Source organism: Hemiscyllium ocellatum, chromosome 12 (assembly GCF_020745735.1).
Source record: "Hemiscyllium ocellatum isolate sHemOce1 chromosome 12, sHemOce1.pat.X.cur, whole genome shotgun sequence".
NCBI lineage: Eukaryota > Metazoa > Chordata > Chondrichthyes > Orectolobiformes > Hemiscylliidae > Hemiscyllium > Hemiscyllium ocellatum.
The window spans coordinates 32,790,807-32,807,389 of NC_083412.1; the positions used below are offsets into that span (position 1 = coordinate 32,790,807).

General features: G+C 40.3%; 1 protein-coding gene across 1 annotated transcript in view; it reads left to right on the forward strand.

Annotated features, from left to right (window-relative positions):
* The first annotated feature begins 221 nt into the window (after positions 1 to 221).
* The window catches only part of cnksr2a (connector enhancer of kinase suppressor of Ras 2a), a 481,257-nt gene continuing 464,895 nt past the window's right edge, over positions 222 to 16,583 (forward strand). Inside the window, exon 1 of the mRNA XM_060832965.1 lies at positions 222 to 285. Coding sequence (XP_060688948.1) covers positions 222 to 285 — 64 coding nt within the window. The remainder of the gene's footprint in view (positions 286 to 16,583) is intronic.

Here is a 16,583-nt window from a genome sequence, read left to right on the forward strand (position 1 = left end):
CCTCACAAGAGAGAGGGGGAAGAGCAACATTCTTCCTGGAGACAGCCGAGGCTGACAATGTAAAGGCAAGAGGATTTTCTCCCGCTGCTTGGAAGGAGGAGGACAAGTGACAGACCGCTCCGGGAGACGCTGCACCGACACTCTCCCGGATCTCATTTATTATTTTTACATATATATATAAATTTCATTGATTTGTTTGCCCGGGAAACGGAAAGTTCTTCATGGCTCTGATCATGGAACCTGTCAGCAAGTGGAGCCCGAGTCAAGTGGTGGACTGGATGAAAGGTAACTAACTGCATTGTAACAAGTTTCAGTAGGATAGCGAGCTTTGGCGATCGAGGAGCTGAATTGTTCCATTTAACAATCTCTCCCCCACCCCAAGGTGTATCCTCCTCCCCCCCCCCTTTCAGTTTGAGGTTATTTAAGAAAGTTGTTCATTTTGTGTATCTTGTAAACACTTAGGTTGTTGTAAGAGAACGGTGACATTGCGTTGTGAGATGTTTACTTCCATTGATGGGTGCTCTGGGCGACGGATGTTTTGGTTGGTGAGGCTAACAGAAGGCAGTTTTCAGCTCCTTGCTTTCAGATTATTTTTTAAAATATTGTTGGAGGCTAATTTCGAATACCTGGCAGCTTGGGTTTAGTGGCTCTGTGGAGCTGCGTGCCAGTGTGATAACCATGGAAACGTGGCTAACCTCTACACCACTAGGCATGAGGCAATACGAAGCACAGCAAAACACTCCGCTTGTTTTTCACAGACTGTAGGTTCAAGGCTGGTGTTGGGTTTAGAAAACGCAAGCTCCCTCTCCCACCCTCACCCCCAGAAAGACTGTCAAATAAATGTTATCTGTGTGCATGTTTTGTAAAGTTCGCGATATTTTCCTTATTATCCCTGGCATGAAGAGATTTGCGGAATGTCTGCACGGTAGGGAATTGTTGACAGGTAACCTGTGCTGGCACTGAGGTCTTGCACTGACCAGCCCATGGGTGAGAGCGTGAATGAATGCAGGCTACCAATTTGAATGGGGGGGGGAGCAGTTTAAAGGGGTGAGCTGAGGCTGAATCTCCCTCATTCCCAATCCAGCTCCCATCGGTTTGTGGACTGGAAGCAACACTATTATTTTAAATTAATATTGGGCGCGCCGACTCCAGAAAGCAAACGCTGAAATATGGCTTTGGAGTTGGTTTTTCCTCGCGCCTTTAAATAAACGAAAACAAAACAAACTTTGGAGCCAATCGTCCCCAGCATCCTGACTTGCATTTAACGACTTGGGTTTGCTGAAGGGAGCGGCGGTGTTTGATCCACAAATGTGCGTGAGCATCGTTTATACCGCACCTCCCTCCCCAGCGAGCGTGGATACATGTAAAACCAAGCATCAAGCCGACATTGGTACCAGTTTGGGGTTGGAAGTGGACGTTTAAAATCAGCGGGAGGAGCGGGCTGCTGAGAGTTGTCACGGCTGACATTTCACATGTGGACACGCTGAGCAGAAAGTCCACCTGCTTCTCCGTTTGTAAATATTACCAAGAATTTTGCAGCCCGGACACAGACTCTTCCAGCACCACTCTAACCTAGACATGGGCTATTCGACCCCGATGGTCGTTTCATCCACCCACATGTTGAGCTGGAAAGCAGTCAGTCCACCCAAAGGATGAGGCTGAGTGTTGAAAGCGATCAAAACAGCGGCGGCAACAAATGAAACCGAATGTGCTGAATGTAAAACGCAAGGCCATGGGGGAGAGAGAGAGAGAGAGAATAGCGTGCTATTCTGTCTGACCGACATATCTCACTATCTGCTCCAGTCACTCAATCGTTCATAGCATTTTGAAGAGACTGAGTTGTTCTGCTTGTTGGATGTGTACAGAATATAGTTGTGCGATTGTTAAAGAAAAGCAGTTTTTAAAAAAAACCCACTAACCTTGGGATGGATTGAAGCTGAGATATATGCGGGGAAAATCACTGTCAACATGCTTGCCACATCTACAGCAAAAACCAGCACAATCATTCATTATTTTGAGCAAATGTCATGACATATTGAGGATAAATAACACATACGCACACAAACTAAAGTTACAGTAAACAAAATGTTGTTATAACAGGCAAGATTTCAGACGTGAAACTGACTCCCTTTGGAATCCAGGTGTGAGTTATAAATCATTTGATTCTGTTGCTGCCACATGTATTCGCTGAACTTGTCAATTTTCTCACTCCCCCACCTCCTCCTTCCCCCCGCCAACAGGCACTGCCGAGTGTTAAGTTTTTACCTTGCTGTTGTTTTCCTTCCCGAGTGCAAGACCAAGAATGGTAAAATGACCTTTGCAGCAGAGCCCCCGTCACATTGATTGGTTCCTGATTGGTGAACAATGATTTATCTGAATTAGGCATCAGGCTTTCAGCAAGCAAGTAAATGCAGGGAAATTTCTACTTTCACAGCAATTGATTAAAAAAAACTGTTGGAATTCTTAGTTGGAAATGCCAGTAGTATGATGCGGTAAAGCTCGAGACCAGTCCTTTAATTGTGAATTAACTCTATATAATTCTTGTTAGGTACTTTTATAACTCCCACTGTTGCAATGGAGACTAAACACGCAGTTGATTCCAGGCGATTTGTTCAGATGAACTACAGCCACACATAAATCCATGATGTGTAATATGAAATAACTTAACCTTTCAGGGCTTTCTATTGAAGACTAATTCATGAAAATGTTATACTTCGATTTTCTTGACTCTTTGATGAAACTTCAGTACATTTTCAGCAGTTTACATTTTTAAGTGACTGAACTCAACGGGATTATTTTTCTGAAAGTATTTCTTTTCCAACTTAAAACGTACATTTCTGCAGCAATACAGCGCTTTTTAAAAAAAGAATACGTGTCCTTCTCAGGACAGGCAAGTCACAAAGGGAGTCCAAGTTAAGAACCTTTAACCAGTATATATTCGACTGGGGTGGGCATAACTAATCTTTCCTGTATCTCTATCCTTTTAAGTCCATCTCATAATATACAGAATAGGCATATACATTGGAAGTGGATCTTATCAATTGATTCTGGCACTTCTCCATAATGTTTAGGAATATATTGATTACATAATTGAACACCAGCCAATTTTAGAGATGCTTTATTAAAGTGTAATGGAAGAAAAAAAGACAAATGCTTCAGTTACCCAAAGGAGCAAGGGTAGACCATTCAACCACTTGAGTATATTCTGTCCATTCAACTGGATCATGATTGTTCCATTATCTTAAGTCCATGTTCCATATTTTAATTATTTGCCTTGATTCCATATTCCTTAATATCATTACTTAATATCAAAACTCTCAATTTCATGTTATGGGAAAATGGATCAGGATCTGGGGTTAGGATTTCTTTACTGCATGCTTGAAAACATTTTGCAAAACATGCTGCTGAAGGTGATGGTACTTTAAGTTCTCAAAGAATTTTTATATTTAACAATTATTTTAAATCCAGTATATCTGGTTTGAATCCATTTTTCAAAGTAGTTCGGTAATAGAGGGTTGATGTACTCTGTGCATACTTTGTTCTCCAGTTTTCAAGAAATGATGTGAAATCAGTTTTAAAATTCAGTTTGTGTCAATAGGGTAACAAGTGGAGGTATTTTTGAACAAAGCATTAGACTAGAACAAGTTGACAAGATTTGTTTTTCAAGAAACCCCAGTAATTTGTGTTTATCAGTGCCTTCTGACATGAAGCCAAAATTTACCCATTGCACACATCAAACACCAGTGACCTATCGACCTCCATGGCAGTGTATGGACACTAATAAGTATGTTTGAATTGATTTTTATGTTTTTATTTTAAAGTTTCATCGTTGTCCAAAGATTCAAAATTCTTATTGTGACTGAAGAACATTTGATGTGTACTTAGCGCAAGATTTTCAATGTAAATTGAATAAATACAATAATTGATACCAATATTTCTTAAGCATCCTGTTAATAACTACATTTCAGGAAAATTGGTGAGAGCATTCTTAAAATATCTATTACAGATATCCTTTGGGGGCAGCATTGTGGCTCAGTGATTAGCAACACTGCCCCACAGCGCCAGGGACCCGGGTTTGATTCCAGCCTCAAGTGACTGTCTGTGTGGAGTTTGCACATTCTCCCTGTGTTTGCATGGGTTTCCTTCGGGTGCGCTGGTTTCCTCCCACAGTCCAAAGGTGTGCAGGTCAGGTGAATTGGCCGTGCTAAATTGATCATAGTGTTCAGGGATGTGTAGGTTAGATGCATTAGTCAGGAGAAATGTAAGAGAATGGGTCTGGGTGGGTTACTCTTCGGAGGGTCGGTGTAGACTTGTTGGGCCGAAGGGCCTGTTTCCACACTGTAGTGATTCTATAAAAAAAAGAAATACATGTATGCAAGTGATTTAACTATTAAAGTTTGAGACAAAATTCATGCATTGAATAGATGTTTGTATTTCTGAGAATTGTTAATTGGGATTTATTTGTCTTGTTTGCGGGAAGTTGAAAAACAATAATAGAGGTAATGTTACATGAGTGCTCCAATCCCAAAAGGGTATTTAGGGAGAACAAATTCCTGACTCAGTTTTCAATAGCTCCGAAGGGCAACACTAAAACAGATATGATCTGATGCAGCATGTTGTGGCAAAGAATTGTTTAAACTGGTATTAGTATACACAGGAGTGGTTAGTTAGAATGTGTTTTCAAATCATGGGCGACACATTCTGTACTTAGATCACATCTAATCTGGACAACCTGCATTAAGAAGGCATGTGTAATGTATACCACATATGAAATAAGATGAGGGAGTTTGGGTTTCTCTTTCTTTCCATCACAAGAACTGAATTCCTAGGGTTTTGCTTCATTATGTTTTGCTTCTACATTTTTAAGTTAGGTAATGAACTGACTTGCAAGTTCAATAGAAGTATTATAAGATATAAGCAGTCATCCCTCATTTTCATCCAACTAAGGAACTAAGCAAGATTTATTTCTTTTTGATAAAGAAAATGATTAAATTGCAAAAGACATATAATGCTGCTTTTAGCTATCCTTCAAATTGACTAATTTGAGTCACAGGCAAATTTCAAAATTTTTATTATGTAAGGAATCTGTGAATTTCCTTGTCAGTCACTAGCACTGATATATGCAAGGCAGCATCTCAGGAATAGAGAATTCGACGTTTCGAGCATAAGCCCTTCATCACGATGAAGGGCTTATGCTCGAAACGTCGATTCCTGATGAAGGGCTTATGCTCGAAACGTCGAATTCTCTATTCCTGAGATGCTGCCTGGCCTGCTGTGCTTTGACCAGCAACACATTTGCAGCTGTGATCTCCAGCATCTGCAGACCTCATTTTTTACAGCACTGATATATGGACATTCAGGATATCTATAATAGATAATTTAAGGATTCTGTAACCAATTTTCCTGAAATGTAGTTATTAACAGGATGCTTAAGAAATATTGGTATCATTTATTGTATTTATTCAATTTACATTGCAAATCTTGTGCTAACTACACATCATTGCAACTCAAGTGTCAAACTGGTATTAATACCATTATTATGGTTTATCACTTGGCGAACACTTCTCATTGTATAAATGGCTTTTTTTTTGCTAAGACTTTTGCTATACTTTTAGTAAGTATACAGTATTTAACAAAACTATTTGTCCAACTGTAAAATAAAGTTTGGTATTTGTAGAGGCTATAATTAAGAAACAGAAGCATAATTCTGACTTCAGCAGTAACAGCCAGTTGTGAAACACACTTCACGTTTGAAGAATGATTTGTAGTAACAAATACTGTTATAGTCAGTTGACGGCAATATTCGTAAGAATTAAATTATAACAAAACAGTATGGCTTTCAGCTTAAATGTGCATTGATTGTCCTGTATATATTAACATACTGATGCCTCATGTAATTAATTGTCACCTTTCAAATGTCAAGAGTGCATGTAATTGACCAGCCATCAAGTTAACATCTAAAACACATTATTCTTATTGTGCAAAGTCATTTATCTTCTAATGGCTCCGAGAGATTAATTCAAAGAGTGCAAGGATATCAATATTACTGTATTAATTGATTTAAATAATTCATGTATCTAAAAGTATAGTATAAGTATAGTCAATTTGAGCAGAATACATCATGAGCCATCGGCCTATTTCTGAAGTAGCTAATTAGGTTGGTAGAAGTTAATAAGAATTTACAGTTGTTTTCCATGGATAACTAACTTTATTACTAAGCGTTCACTATTTGCCATACATTTTTATTCCTTTCTGAATATTGCATTCCAAAAGAAAGTGTTTGGAGTTAATTTCAGGATTTTCAAAAAAAAATGGCAGCTGCAAAATGGTCATCTTGATGTGCACTACCAAAGGATGGCTGAGTGATGGTAAATCATTCGACTGTGACATGCAATTTCTGTTCTATGGCAGAATCACTACTGCAGACACCTGACTCTGTGACTTGATTATTAGAAAATCAGGGCTGTTTTGGCAAGTATGTTAGGGTTTGTGTATAAAGTATTATTGTCCTAAGCATTGTGGCCAATTGCTTTGGTTAAACATTATCTTATACTTTATCATTATTTTGATTTCTAATCAACCTGTTCAGAGATATTATTAGAGACATCTGGTGGGATTTCAACCTAGGCCTCCCAGCTCAGAATTAGGGACACTACCACAGTACCACAGAGTCCTTATGGATATTTTCTAATCAACCTATTCAGAAATTATTGCACAGCTCTGGAGCGGGCGGAACTTGAATCTGTGTCTCTTGGCTCAGAGGTAGGGACACTACCACTGCATTGGCTCCTCAGAGCCCTTACAAATTAAAGTTTTTGTAGCTCAGGTTGATGATAAGTCTGTAAGTTAGCTCGCAGAGCTTGAAGGTTTGTTTTCAGACGTATTGTCACCATACTAGGTAACATCATCAGTGAAAGTCTCTGGTGAAATGCTGGTGATATGTCCTGCCTCTCTATTTATAGGTCTTGGTTTTTTAAGGTGGGTGATGTCTTTTCTAGTTTTTTCCTGCCAACATCGTAGCCCACAAACCTACTAATGAACCTAAAGGATCCATTAGATGCCACCAGCAAAACTGACGTCATTTACAAGATACCGTGCAAGGACTGTAAAAAACACTACGTCGGACAAACTAGCAGGAAACTTGCCATCAGGATACATGAACACCAACTGGCCACCAAAAGGCATGGCCCACTCTCACTAGTTTCTATATGCACAGACAAAGAAGGACACCACTTTGACTGGGACACACACACATCCTAGGACAGGCGAAACAAAGACACGCACAAGAATTCTTACAGGCATGGCATTCTAACCAGAGCCAGAATAAACACAATGATTTAGACCCTATCTACCTTCCCATGAAAGAAAGAATTGGAAATGACATCACCCACCTTAAGAAACCAAGACCTACAAATAGAGAGGTGGGACATATCACCAGCGCTTCACCAGGGACTCTCACTGATGATGTTACCTAGTATGATGACGAAACATTTGAAAACAAACCTTTCAGCTCAACGAGCTAACTTACATACATATATTTATAATCTAATTTTCTAATTAACTTGTTCAGAGATGTTATTACACACCTCTGGAGCAGGTGGGGCTTGAACCCGGGCCTCCCAGTCCAAGAGTACGGACGCTACCACTGCACCGTGACATACTGAGTAAAATGTTAACAGCTGTTGCTACATGTTGGAATTTTAATTACCTTTCAATTGAATTGGATATTGTACTTTGGGAGAGATTTTTAATGCTGATTTTTCCCTCGATATGTGAGCCAGGCTTAACTCAGTTGCAGCAAAAGTAAGATCTGTTTTTTCTTTCTATATTTTTTTGCAATCAGTTTAAAGTTTGTTGGGCTTAACATGTGTAAGTCAAAGTAATAAAACATCCATAAGGGGATTAGATATTCACTTCACATGTCAGCCCCGTACTCCATCATAGAGGGAAGAGATGTGATCAAACATTGTCCCTGGTTCTGCTGTGTGGAAAAGTTGACCCTGTTGATCAACTCTGATCCTAATTTGTGCATGGTTTCTGAACATTTTTGGTGTATTATTGGTGTTATCACCAAAAAGCAACAGATTAAAACAACAATTCAAATTGAAAATGGAATTTGAAACCTTTTGGTTCTTTTTGTTTGATTCCTACAAAATTGTGGCTGTTATTACAGTACATCTTTTCAAATCAATTCAGTTGCAGATCCAATTTCAGATGGACATGTAGTGCTGTGATTATTGAGTTGGAGAAGCAGTCCAGAGGTCATGAGTTCAAATCTAACCATGGAAGCTAGAGAAACTCAGTAGGTCTGGAAGCACCTATGGAGGGAGAAACACAGTAAGATGAAGAAGTCATATTGGACTCGAAATGTTAATGCTGTTTCTATTTCTGCTGATGCTCCCAGACAGACTGAAGTTCCCTAGCTCTTTTTGTTGTTTGCAGATTTCCAGCATCTGCAGTATTTTGCTTTTATTGTTTTCTGTCTGTGGAAACTTTTCAAATTGGATTAAGCAAATTTGGCAGTTTATGGAAAACATAACCACAAATGCTGCCAATAACTGGAAAATCCCAAGTGGTGCACTCGTGCTTATCAATGAAGGGAACATGCTCACTCTAAATGGTTGGATTAAACATGGTTCTAATCCTTTGACTGGTATCTGTGTATGTCTCCTCTGAGTCGTGGAGGGTTTACAGAGCAGAAGGAAGCCAATTGGTGCATGCCAGCTCTCTGTAAGGGCAACTTAGCAAAGTCACACTCCCTGGCCCTTTCCACAAAAGCTGTTTTTATCTCTTCAGAAAATTATCCCATTCCTCTTGAAGGAGATGATTGAATTTGCTTCAAACTCCTTCTCAGAAGATGCGTTTCACATTCAACTCTCTGTTGCATGAACACTTACATCGTTCCTCATTCAACCTTCCAAAATGCATCACTTCGCACTTCACTGCCTAGTTCACCAGCCAACCTACATCCTGTTGAAGTCTGTCAGTTCACACCACTTTCAACTTCCAGTGGAACTTTGTGAAGTGACCTAGCAATAAGTCTGTTCAACATTGTATGACCTGAAGAGATAAGACCTAATAACTTTCGGAGTAAATTTTGAAGACTTCCAAGGTCACATCAACCTTGTTGCCTTTCTATATAGCCACCTCCAGTGACCAACTGCCATGAGTGTGAAAGGAACATTCTCAGATGGAGTTAACAAGGAATCTTTGGATCATGGCAGAAAAATATGATTTGGAAAGTGTGGCTGGGTCAAGCTTTTTTGACCAGCCTCCATCATAGTTTTCTTAACTTAGACACTGCTTCAGATTCCAACAGGGATGTTTTAGGGCACATTACAGCATGACAAACAGCTTTGGAGCCTCGAAAATAGTAAGCTGTTCAAAGGCATTTCGCAGGAGCATAATGTGAGAAATAAATGAGAGCAAGCTAAAGAAGGAGACATGAAACTTTGATGAGATTATTGGTCAAAGAAGTGGGTTTTAAAAAGCATCATGGTGGACAGTGAGACAGGTGAAGAGCTTTAGTAAAAGAGCCTTTGAACTTAGGGTCTAGAAAGCGGAAAGCGTAACCACTTATGATGGTACAGATGATGTGATAGATGCACGAGAGCTGAGAATTGGAGAAACAGAATGTTGTAGGGTTGATGGATATTATGAATATTGGGAGGGGTGAGGCCATTCAGGAATTGGAAGCAAGAAACAACATTTTCCAGAAGTTACGGAGACTCAACAAACCATTAAAAATGATAGGGTGGAAACAAAATCCACCTGGGTTTCTTCCGGGTGCTCCTGTTTCCTCCCACATTCCAACAATGTGCAGGTTAGGTGAACTGGCCATGCTAAATTGCCTGTAGTGTTAGGTGAAGGGGTAAATGTAGGGGAATGGGTCTGGGTGGGTTACGCTTTGGCGGATCGGTGTGGACTTGTTGGGCCGAAGGGCCTGTTTCTACAATGTAAGTAATCTAAAATCTTAAAAAAAAGTCAAAGAATCATAGAATCCCCTCAGTGCAAATAGAGGCCTTAAGACCATAAGACCATAAGACATAGGAGTGGAAGTAAGGCCATTCGGCCCATCGAGTCCACTCCGCCATTCAATCATGGCTGATGGGCATTTCAACCCCACTTACCAGCATTCTCTCCATAGCCCTTAATTCCTCGTGACATCAAGAATCCATCAATCTCTGCTTTGAAGACATTTAGCGTCCCAGCCTTCACTGCACTCTGCGGCAATGAATTCCACAGGCCCACCCCTCTCTGGCTGAAGAAATGTCTCCGCATTTCTGTTCTGAATTGACCCCCTCTAATTCTAAGGCTGTGTCCACAGGTCCTAGTCTCCTCGCCTAACAGAAACAATTTCCTAGCGTCCACCCTTTCCAAGCCATCTATTATATTGTACGTTTCTATTAAGTCTCCCCTCAATCTTCTAAACTCCAATGAATACAATCCCAGGATCCTCAGCCGTTCCTCGTATGTTAGACCAACCCTTCTAGGGATCATCCGTGTGAATCTCCACTGGACACGTTCCAGTGCCAGTAATTCCTTCTTGAGGTGTGGGGACCAAAACTGGACACAGTACTCCAAATGGGGCCTAACCAGAGCTTTATAAAGTCTCAGTAGCACAACGGTGCTTTTATATTCCAACCCTCTTGAGATAAGTGACAATATTGCATTCGCTTTCTTAATCACGGACTCAACCTGCATGTTTACCTTTAGAGAATCCTCGACTAGCACTCCCAGATCCCTTTGTACTTTGGCTTTACGAATTTTCTCACTGTTTAGAAAGTAGTCTATGCTTTTATTCTTTTTTCCAAAGTGCAAGACCTCGCATTTGCTCACGTTGAATTCCATCAGCCATTTCCTGGAACACTCTCCCAAACTGTCTAGATCCTTCTGCAGCCTCCCCACTTCCTCAGTACTACCTGCCTGTCCACCTAACTTAGTATCATCAGCAAACTTCGCTAGAATGCCCCCAGTCCCTTCATCCAGATCATTAATGTATAATGTGAACAGCTGCAGCCCCAACACTGATACCACTTGTCACCGGCCTTTCGGCCCATCAAGTCTGCACTGACTCTCTGAAGAGCTTACACCAGACTTATTCCCTCATCCAATGCCCCCAAGCTCTGCATTTACCATGGCTAATGCATCCAGCCTGCACATCCTTAGACTGAGGGAGGAAACCAGAGTACCCAATGGAAACTCACGCACACAATGGAAGGAACATACAAACTTCACACAGTCACCCAAGGCTCACAAATTCAGTTTTTGCCAATACAGGGAGGTGGTTGGGATATAAATCACTTTGGCGGGAAATCCAAACTCAGGCGAGCTGTTACAATTTAAGACTGAATTCAGATATACCCACTCTATGCTGTTTCAAGCACCTTAGCCCACAGTGTGGAATCACGAATTGATGAGTAGGCATGCATGAGCCTGAAGGGTGGATAAAATATGTTTGTGAATCCAGCTGTGAAGACTTTAAATCCCCACCTCTTTAAACTTGAAAAGAAAGCTGTTATTGTCAATGAGAATGAAAGACAATTTTGATGAGTTGCTTTGATTAATTTAATTTCCTGAGAACTGCTGTTGCAGCTAAGGCTGTTATAAATGACTTGCAGATTTTGAAAACTTACAAAATTAACTAATCCAGCCAAGGTTTCTGACTCCAAAGTTTGATTGACAGGTTATAGAGGCCGTTCAGTGATTAGCTGTCATTAATATGAGTACTGAGTCTTTTCGTTTCTGTAATGGATTGAATAGCTGAAGGGATTAAAAGTTTTGAATGGATCCCATGATGTCCATCTTCTTAACTGTGAAGTGTCCATGGCAGTTATGTTTAATTACAAGAAACGTTTTTCTTTTCATTTCCACATGATTCCACAGAATATTTTGAGAGTGACTATCAAGATCTCATGACAAAATGAGGGGTCATATAGAGTCTGATGTGTCCTCGAGTTTGGATGGGAATCATGCCTTTGGCATAGAGGGACCTTGAGGATATGTGCATTGGGGATGGACTGTAAAATAACAATTACCCTGCTACCTATAAATTCAAACCTACTGTGATCATAACTCCTGAAGAATGTTAATGATTCAGAATTATGATTAATTTCAATAAAATACAGCTTCCTTCAACTTGTGGGATCACTGTGTCTTCAACCACAGTTTCAAACTGTTCATGAAAACAATTTGGTCTTATTTATAATGGCTCACATGGTCCAGTCATTTCTCAAGTGAGGCAGTACACATGGTTTTTAGATTCTTCAGCAGACTGCATTATGTTATGTGTCAGAATGAGTCGACGAGTTATCATATTAGTTACTGATAATTAGCTAAGTATTATGTTAAATCTACTCAAGATGATTCATTTTCGACATTAAGTTATTTGTTAACTGGAATGATGACCAAGGTAAGAGAAGAATATTGGTAAACAGACTGTAATGAGCAAATAAATTGAATTCCATTCTAATTATGTAAGATTTTGAAATTCAGATTCTTACAAGATGGCATTCTATGATCCTTACCTGTATTTTTCGAGAACACAGAAGTATCATCCTTCCCCATAATATTTGGAAGCACTGCTGTTTTCTATGCCTCAGTCAACTGTAAGTGAATCAGCAATATTCTTATTAGAACATAGAAAAGTACAGCACAGAACAGGCTCTTTGGCCTACAATGTTGTGCCGGGGGTTAATCCTAATGTAAAATAAAATGACCTTATCTACACACCCCTCAATTCACTGCTGTCCATGTGCAAGACCAGCAGGCACGTAAATGTTCCTAATAACTCTATTTCCACCACCACACTGGCAATGCATTCCATGCATTCACAACTCTCTGCGTAAAGAACCTACCTCTGACGTCTCCTCCATATCTTCCTCCTAATATTTTAAAACTTTGACCCCTCATCACAGTCAGTCCTGCCCTGGGGAAATGTCGCTGGCTATTGACTCTATCATTACCTTGTATACCTCGATCAGGTCACCTTTCTTCCTCCTTCTCTCCAGAGGGAAAAGTCCAAGCTTGGTCAACCTCTCTTCATAAGACAAGCCCTCCAGACAAGGCAGCATCCTAGTAAACCTTCTTTGCACACTCTCCAAAGCCTCTGTATCTTTCTATAGTCTGGCGACCAGAACTGGACACAGTATTCCTAGTGTGGTCTCACCAGGGACTTGTAGAGCTGTACAAAACCTTGATCCCCCTGTTAATGAAAGCCAAAACATCATATGCTTTCTTAACAACTCTATCAATTAAGGTGGCAACTTTGAGGGATCTATTTACTTGAACACTAAGATCCCTCTCTTCCTCTACACTGCCAAGAATCCTGTCTTTAATCCTGTATTGAGCATTCAAGTTTGACCTTCCAAAATGCATCACTTCACATTTGTCCAGGTTGAACTCCATCAGCCATTTCTCAGCCCAGCTCTGCATCCTGTCAATATTGATATGATGCTGCAGTTTTAGATTAGATTCTCAACAAGTCCACATCGACCCTCCGAAGAGTACCCACCCAGACTTATATTTCTCTCCACTAATGCACCTAACACAATGGACAATTTAGCATAGCCAATTCACCTAACCCACACATCTTTGGACTGTGGGAGGAAACCACGTAGACACAGGGAGAATGTGAAAATTCCACACAAGCAGCTACCCAAGGTGGGAATCAAACCCGGGTCCATGGCACTGTGAGGCAGCAGTGCTAACACTGAGCCACCGTGCCGCCCATAGATGGGTAGCAGTTTGTTCTTTGGGATACTTTTTGTTGCATTTTGCACAAAAGTCTTAGTTCTTGTTCAACAATGCCCAGTTTGATTTTATCCAACCTCTCTCTGGACCTAAAAAGTGTGATTGTGAGGAATGTGTGCAAGAGGCCAATGGGATAAGGGGAAGTGTGACTGTTGGCTGCTCTTTGGTGAAGTGAGCAGAGACTGGCTGAGTGGAACTGCAAGGTGTGTACATGAGAACACTGAGGAAGTCAGAAAGTGGAACCTGGCACATGAAAGGGTTCTGCCATTCACCGTTCCTGCCCTCCTGAATCTTCTTGGTGCACTCCCTTCAGCTTGGAGGGCTCACAATTCTACTCATCACTCTCTTTTGTCTGGCTGCTTCATTTGAAATATTGTCCTCTTCCTCCTGCCTTTGTGAGAGCTCACTTCACTGCAACTCCCTCCACTTCCTCAGCTGGACTTCTAGGTAAATGTCAGCATCCTTCCCAGATCTGTCCATTCCTATTGTTACAGCAGCATCAAATGTCCCAGCGCTGGTGAGCCATTACAATCCATGTCGTCACCCTTTACATTAGAAATTCTTCTTTTGACAGAATAGATGTGTCATTGCATTCACCAGCCTTAGAGGTTGGGCAGCCTAGAAGTGAGATATTGATGCTGTAGCTCAGAGAAAATGCCTATCAAAGACTGTCAATGGGCTTCTGACCTGCCATGTCAGTAAGAACCAAGGCTACAACCTTCTGCTACAGACTTGCTCATGCAGCACTTTCTAGTGTCACACACAGAGCCCACTGTAGTGGATGAAATATTTTATTAAGCAGTTATCATTGATTCCTATTCAGCACAAGATTGCACGGAATTATAAAGTGATTTTTGTTCAGTTTTGGTTTGTGGCTGTCTCCTTTTAAATTCAGTTGCAGCAGAAAAACAGTTGGGAATCTTATTTTGATAAAATTATGCAGGTCTTTTAGGTTACAGGCTGGAGAGAAGAATAATTCAATTTTGAACAATACAATGAAATCGATTATGTTGGCAAATGCTTTGATGGTGACATATTTAAAGTCCTGAATGACCTATTAACTTCTGTATCATAAAATGAGCTGCTCTGTTCAAATTAATGACTCTGTCTGAGGATTCACATTGAAGAGCAGCAATGAATGTAAAACCCCATAAAGAGACAGAAGCAATTTGAAGTGGTGATTAATTGAGATTCTAAAGTGATGAAAATTGAGGCAATATGCATTATCAAAGAAAACCTATTTACAAAGATTTGCATTAATCCTGAGATTTGTTACCTTATAGTTAGTACACATGGAATTAACTGGAAGGTTGTCTGTATAAATATAAACTAACGTGATTTATTCATGTGTTCATTTATCCTTTTAACTCCAGCCCTCTTTCTGGCATTAGTGTGAGATCAAACCCAACTGCTTCCACCTTCCAACAACATATTTGAGCCATTTCTTTTAATTCCATCAGTTTCCACCTCAGCATCGACCCAATTTCATCCTTGTCCTGTCTCGTGCTGGAGAATCCAGCTCATGCGTTTGCTACCTCTAGAAATGATGATTCCAATACACTCCTGGTTGACCTCCCACATCTAACCCTTCTTAAACTTGAGATCATTCAAAACTCTGCTACCAATGTCTTAATGTGCTACCAGTTTCAGTTACCTATTGTCCTTAGCATGTTGAAGCCAATGGGTTTCTGATCGAGCATCTTGTTTTTAAACTTCTCATGTTACTTTTTAAAAACTTTTCATAGATTCATCTCTGCCCTATCTCTCCTGTTGTCCCACAACCCTCATTGAATCAACTTAGTTGCTCTACGTTGATGGTCACACTTCAATCCTAAATACTGGAATTCTTTCCCTGTACTTCTCCACCTTAATTTCTTCCTTTTAAGACATTTATGTCTTTGGCCAAACCTTTAGTCATTTCCCTTGTAATAACTCCACAGAGGGCAGTATCCCGTCACCAAGTCACCCTTTATTTGCATGTGCATAGTCCTTGACACTGATCCAGCTTCCTCAGAGCCAGCTTTCAGAATGAGCAGAAACTCAGACTCTCCTGTTCTTTTTTTTCCATTTCCAGAGCATCATTTATCGGTACAATTTCATAACCTTGCACACATCTGCACAAAATATATTGCATGCTTCCAGATGATAATAAGTCTTCTGTATCCCATTTCGTTCAGTAACGGTTTACTCTCCTGTTCTTATCTGTCACCCAGGGCTCCCTGATTGGACTAGATTAACAGCTCCAATCAGGGAACTCATATTCTATGAAGTCCACTTGGCTGACCTTGTTACAGTTGCTACAGACGTAATATATCCTTGCACAGTTCGATGCATATTTTGTTATAATGCCTTAGGATGCCTTCAACATATTACAAATTACTGCTGTTTTGCGAAAGTCGTTTGCATGGTTCTTTAAAATCAAGTCTGGTGTGATGCTTTACTCTTTACATAGTCTGGGCTACCTATGCAAAGGCCACTGGTATAAAAGTGATAGAGACTTTGTTGCTCATTGCCTTGCTGTATGAGTGAAAACTCACCTGGATCTCAAGACAAGCATCAATGCCTTTGAAAGTATAAGGAGCGTAGATTCCACTCTGTAATTCAAGATTTGGGGGCAAAATTATTTGAAGGTGAAGTTTAGATCAGAGATACAGATCTATATAGGTAACAAAATGTGTAGTTTAAAAAGACGAACAACTGTTTCGCAGATTGTATGGTCAGTGACTGAATGGTCAGTTACTGAGTGTTCTGAAGAGACATGAAGAAAGTGGGATTTCTTGGATCTGTGGAGACCAGTCTGTATTCACTTGTTACTGTCATAAATATTGTGC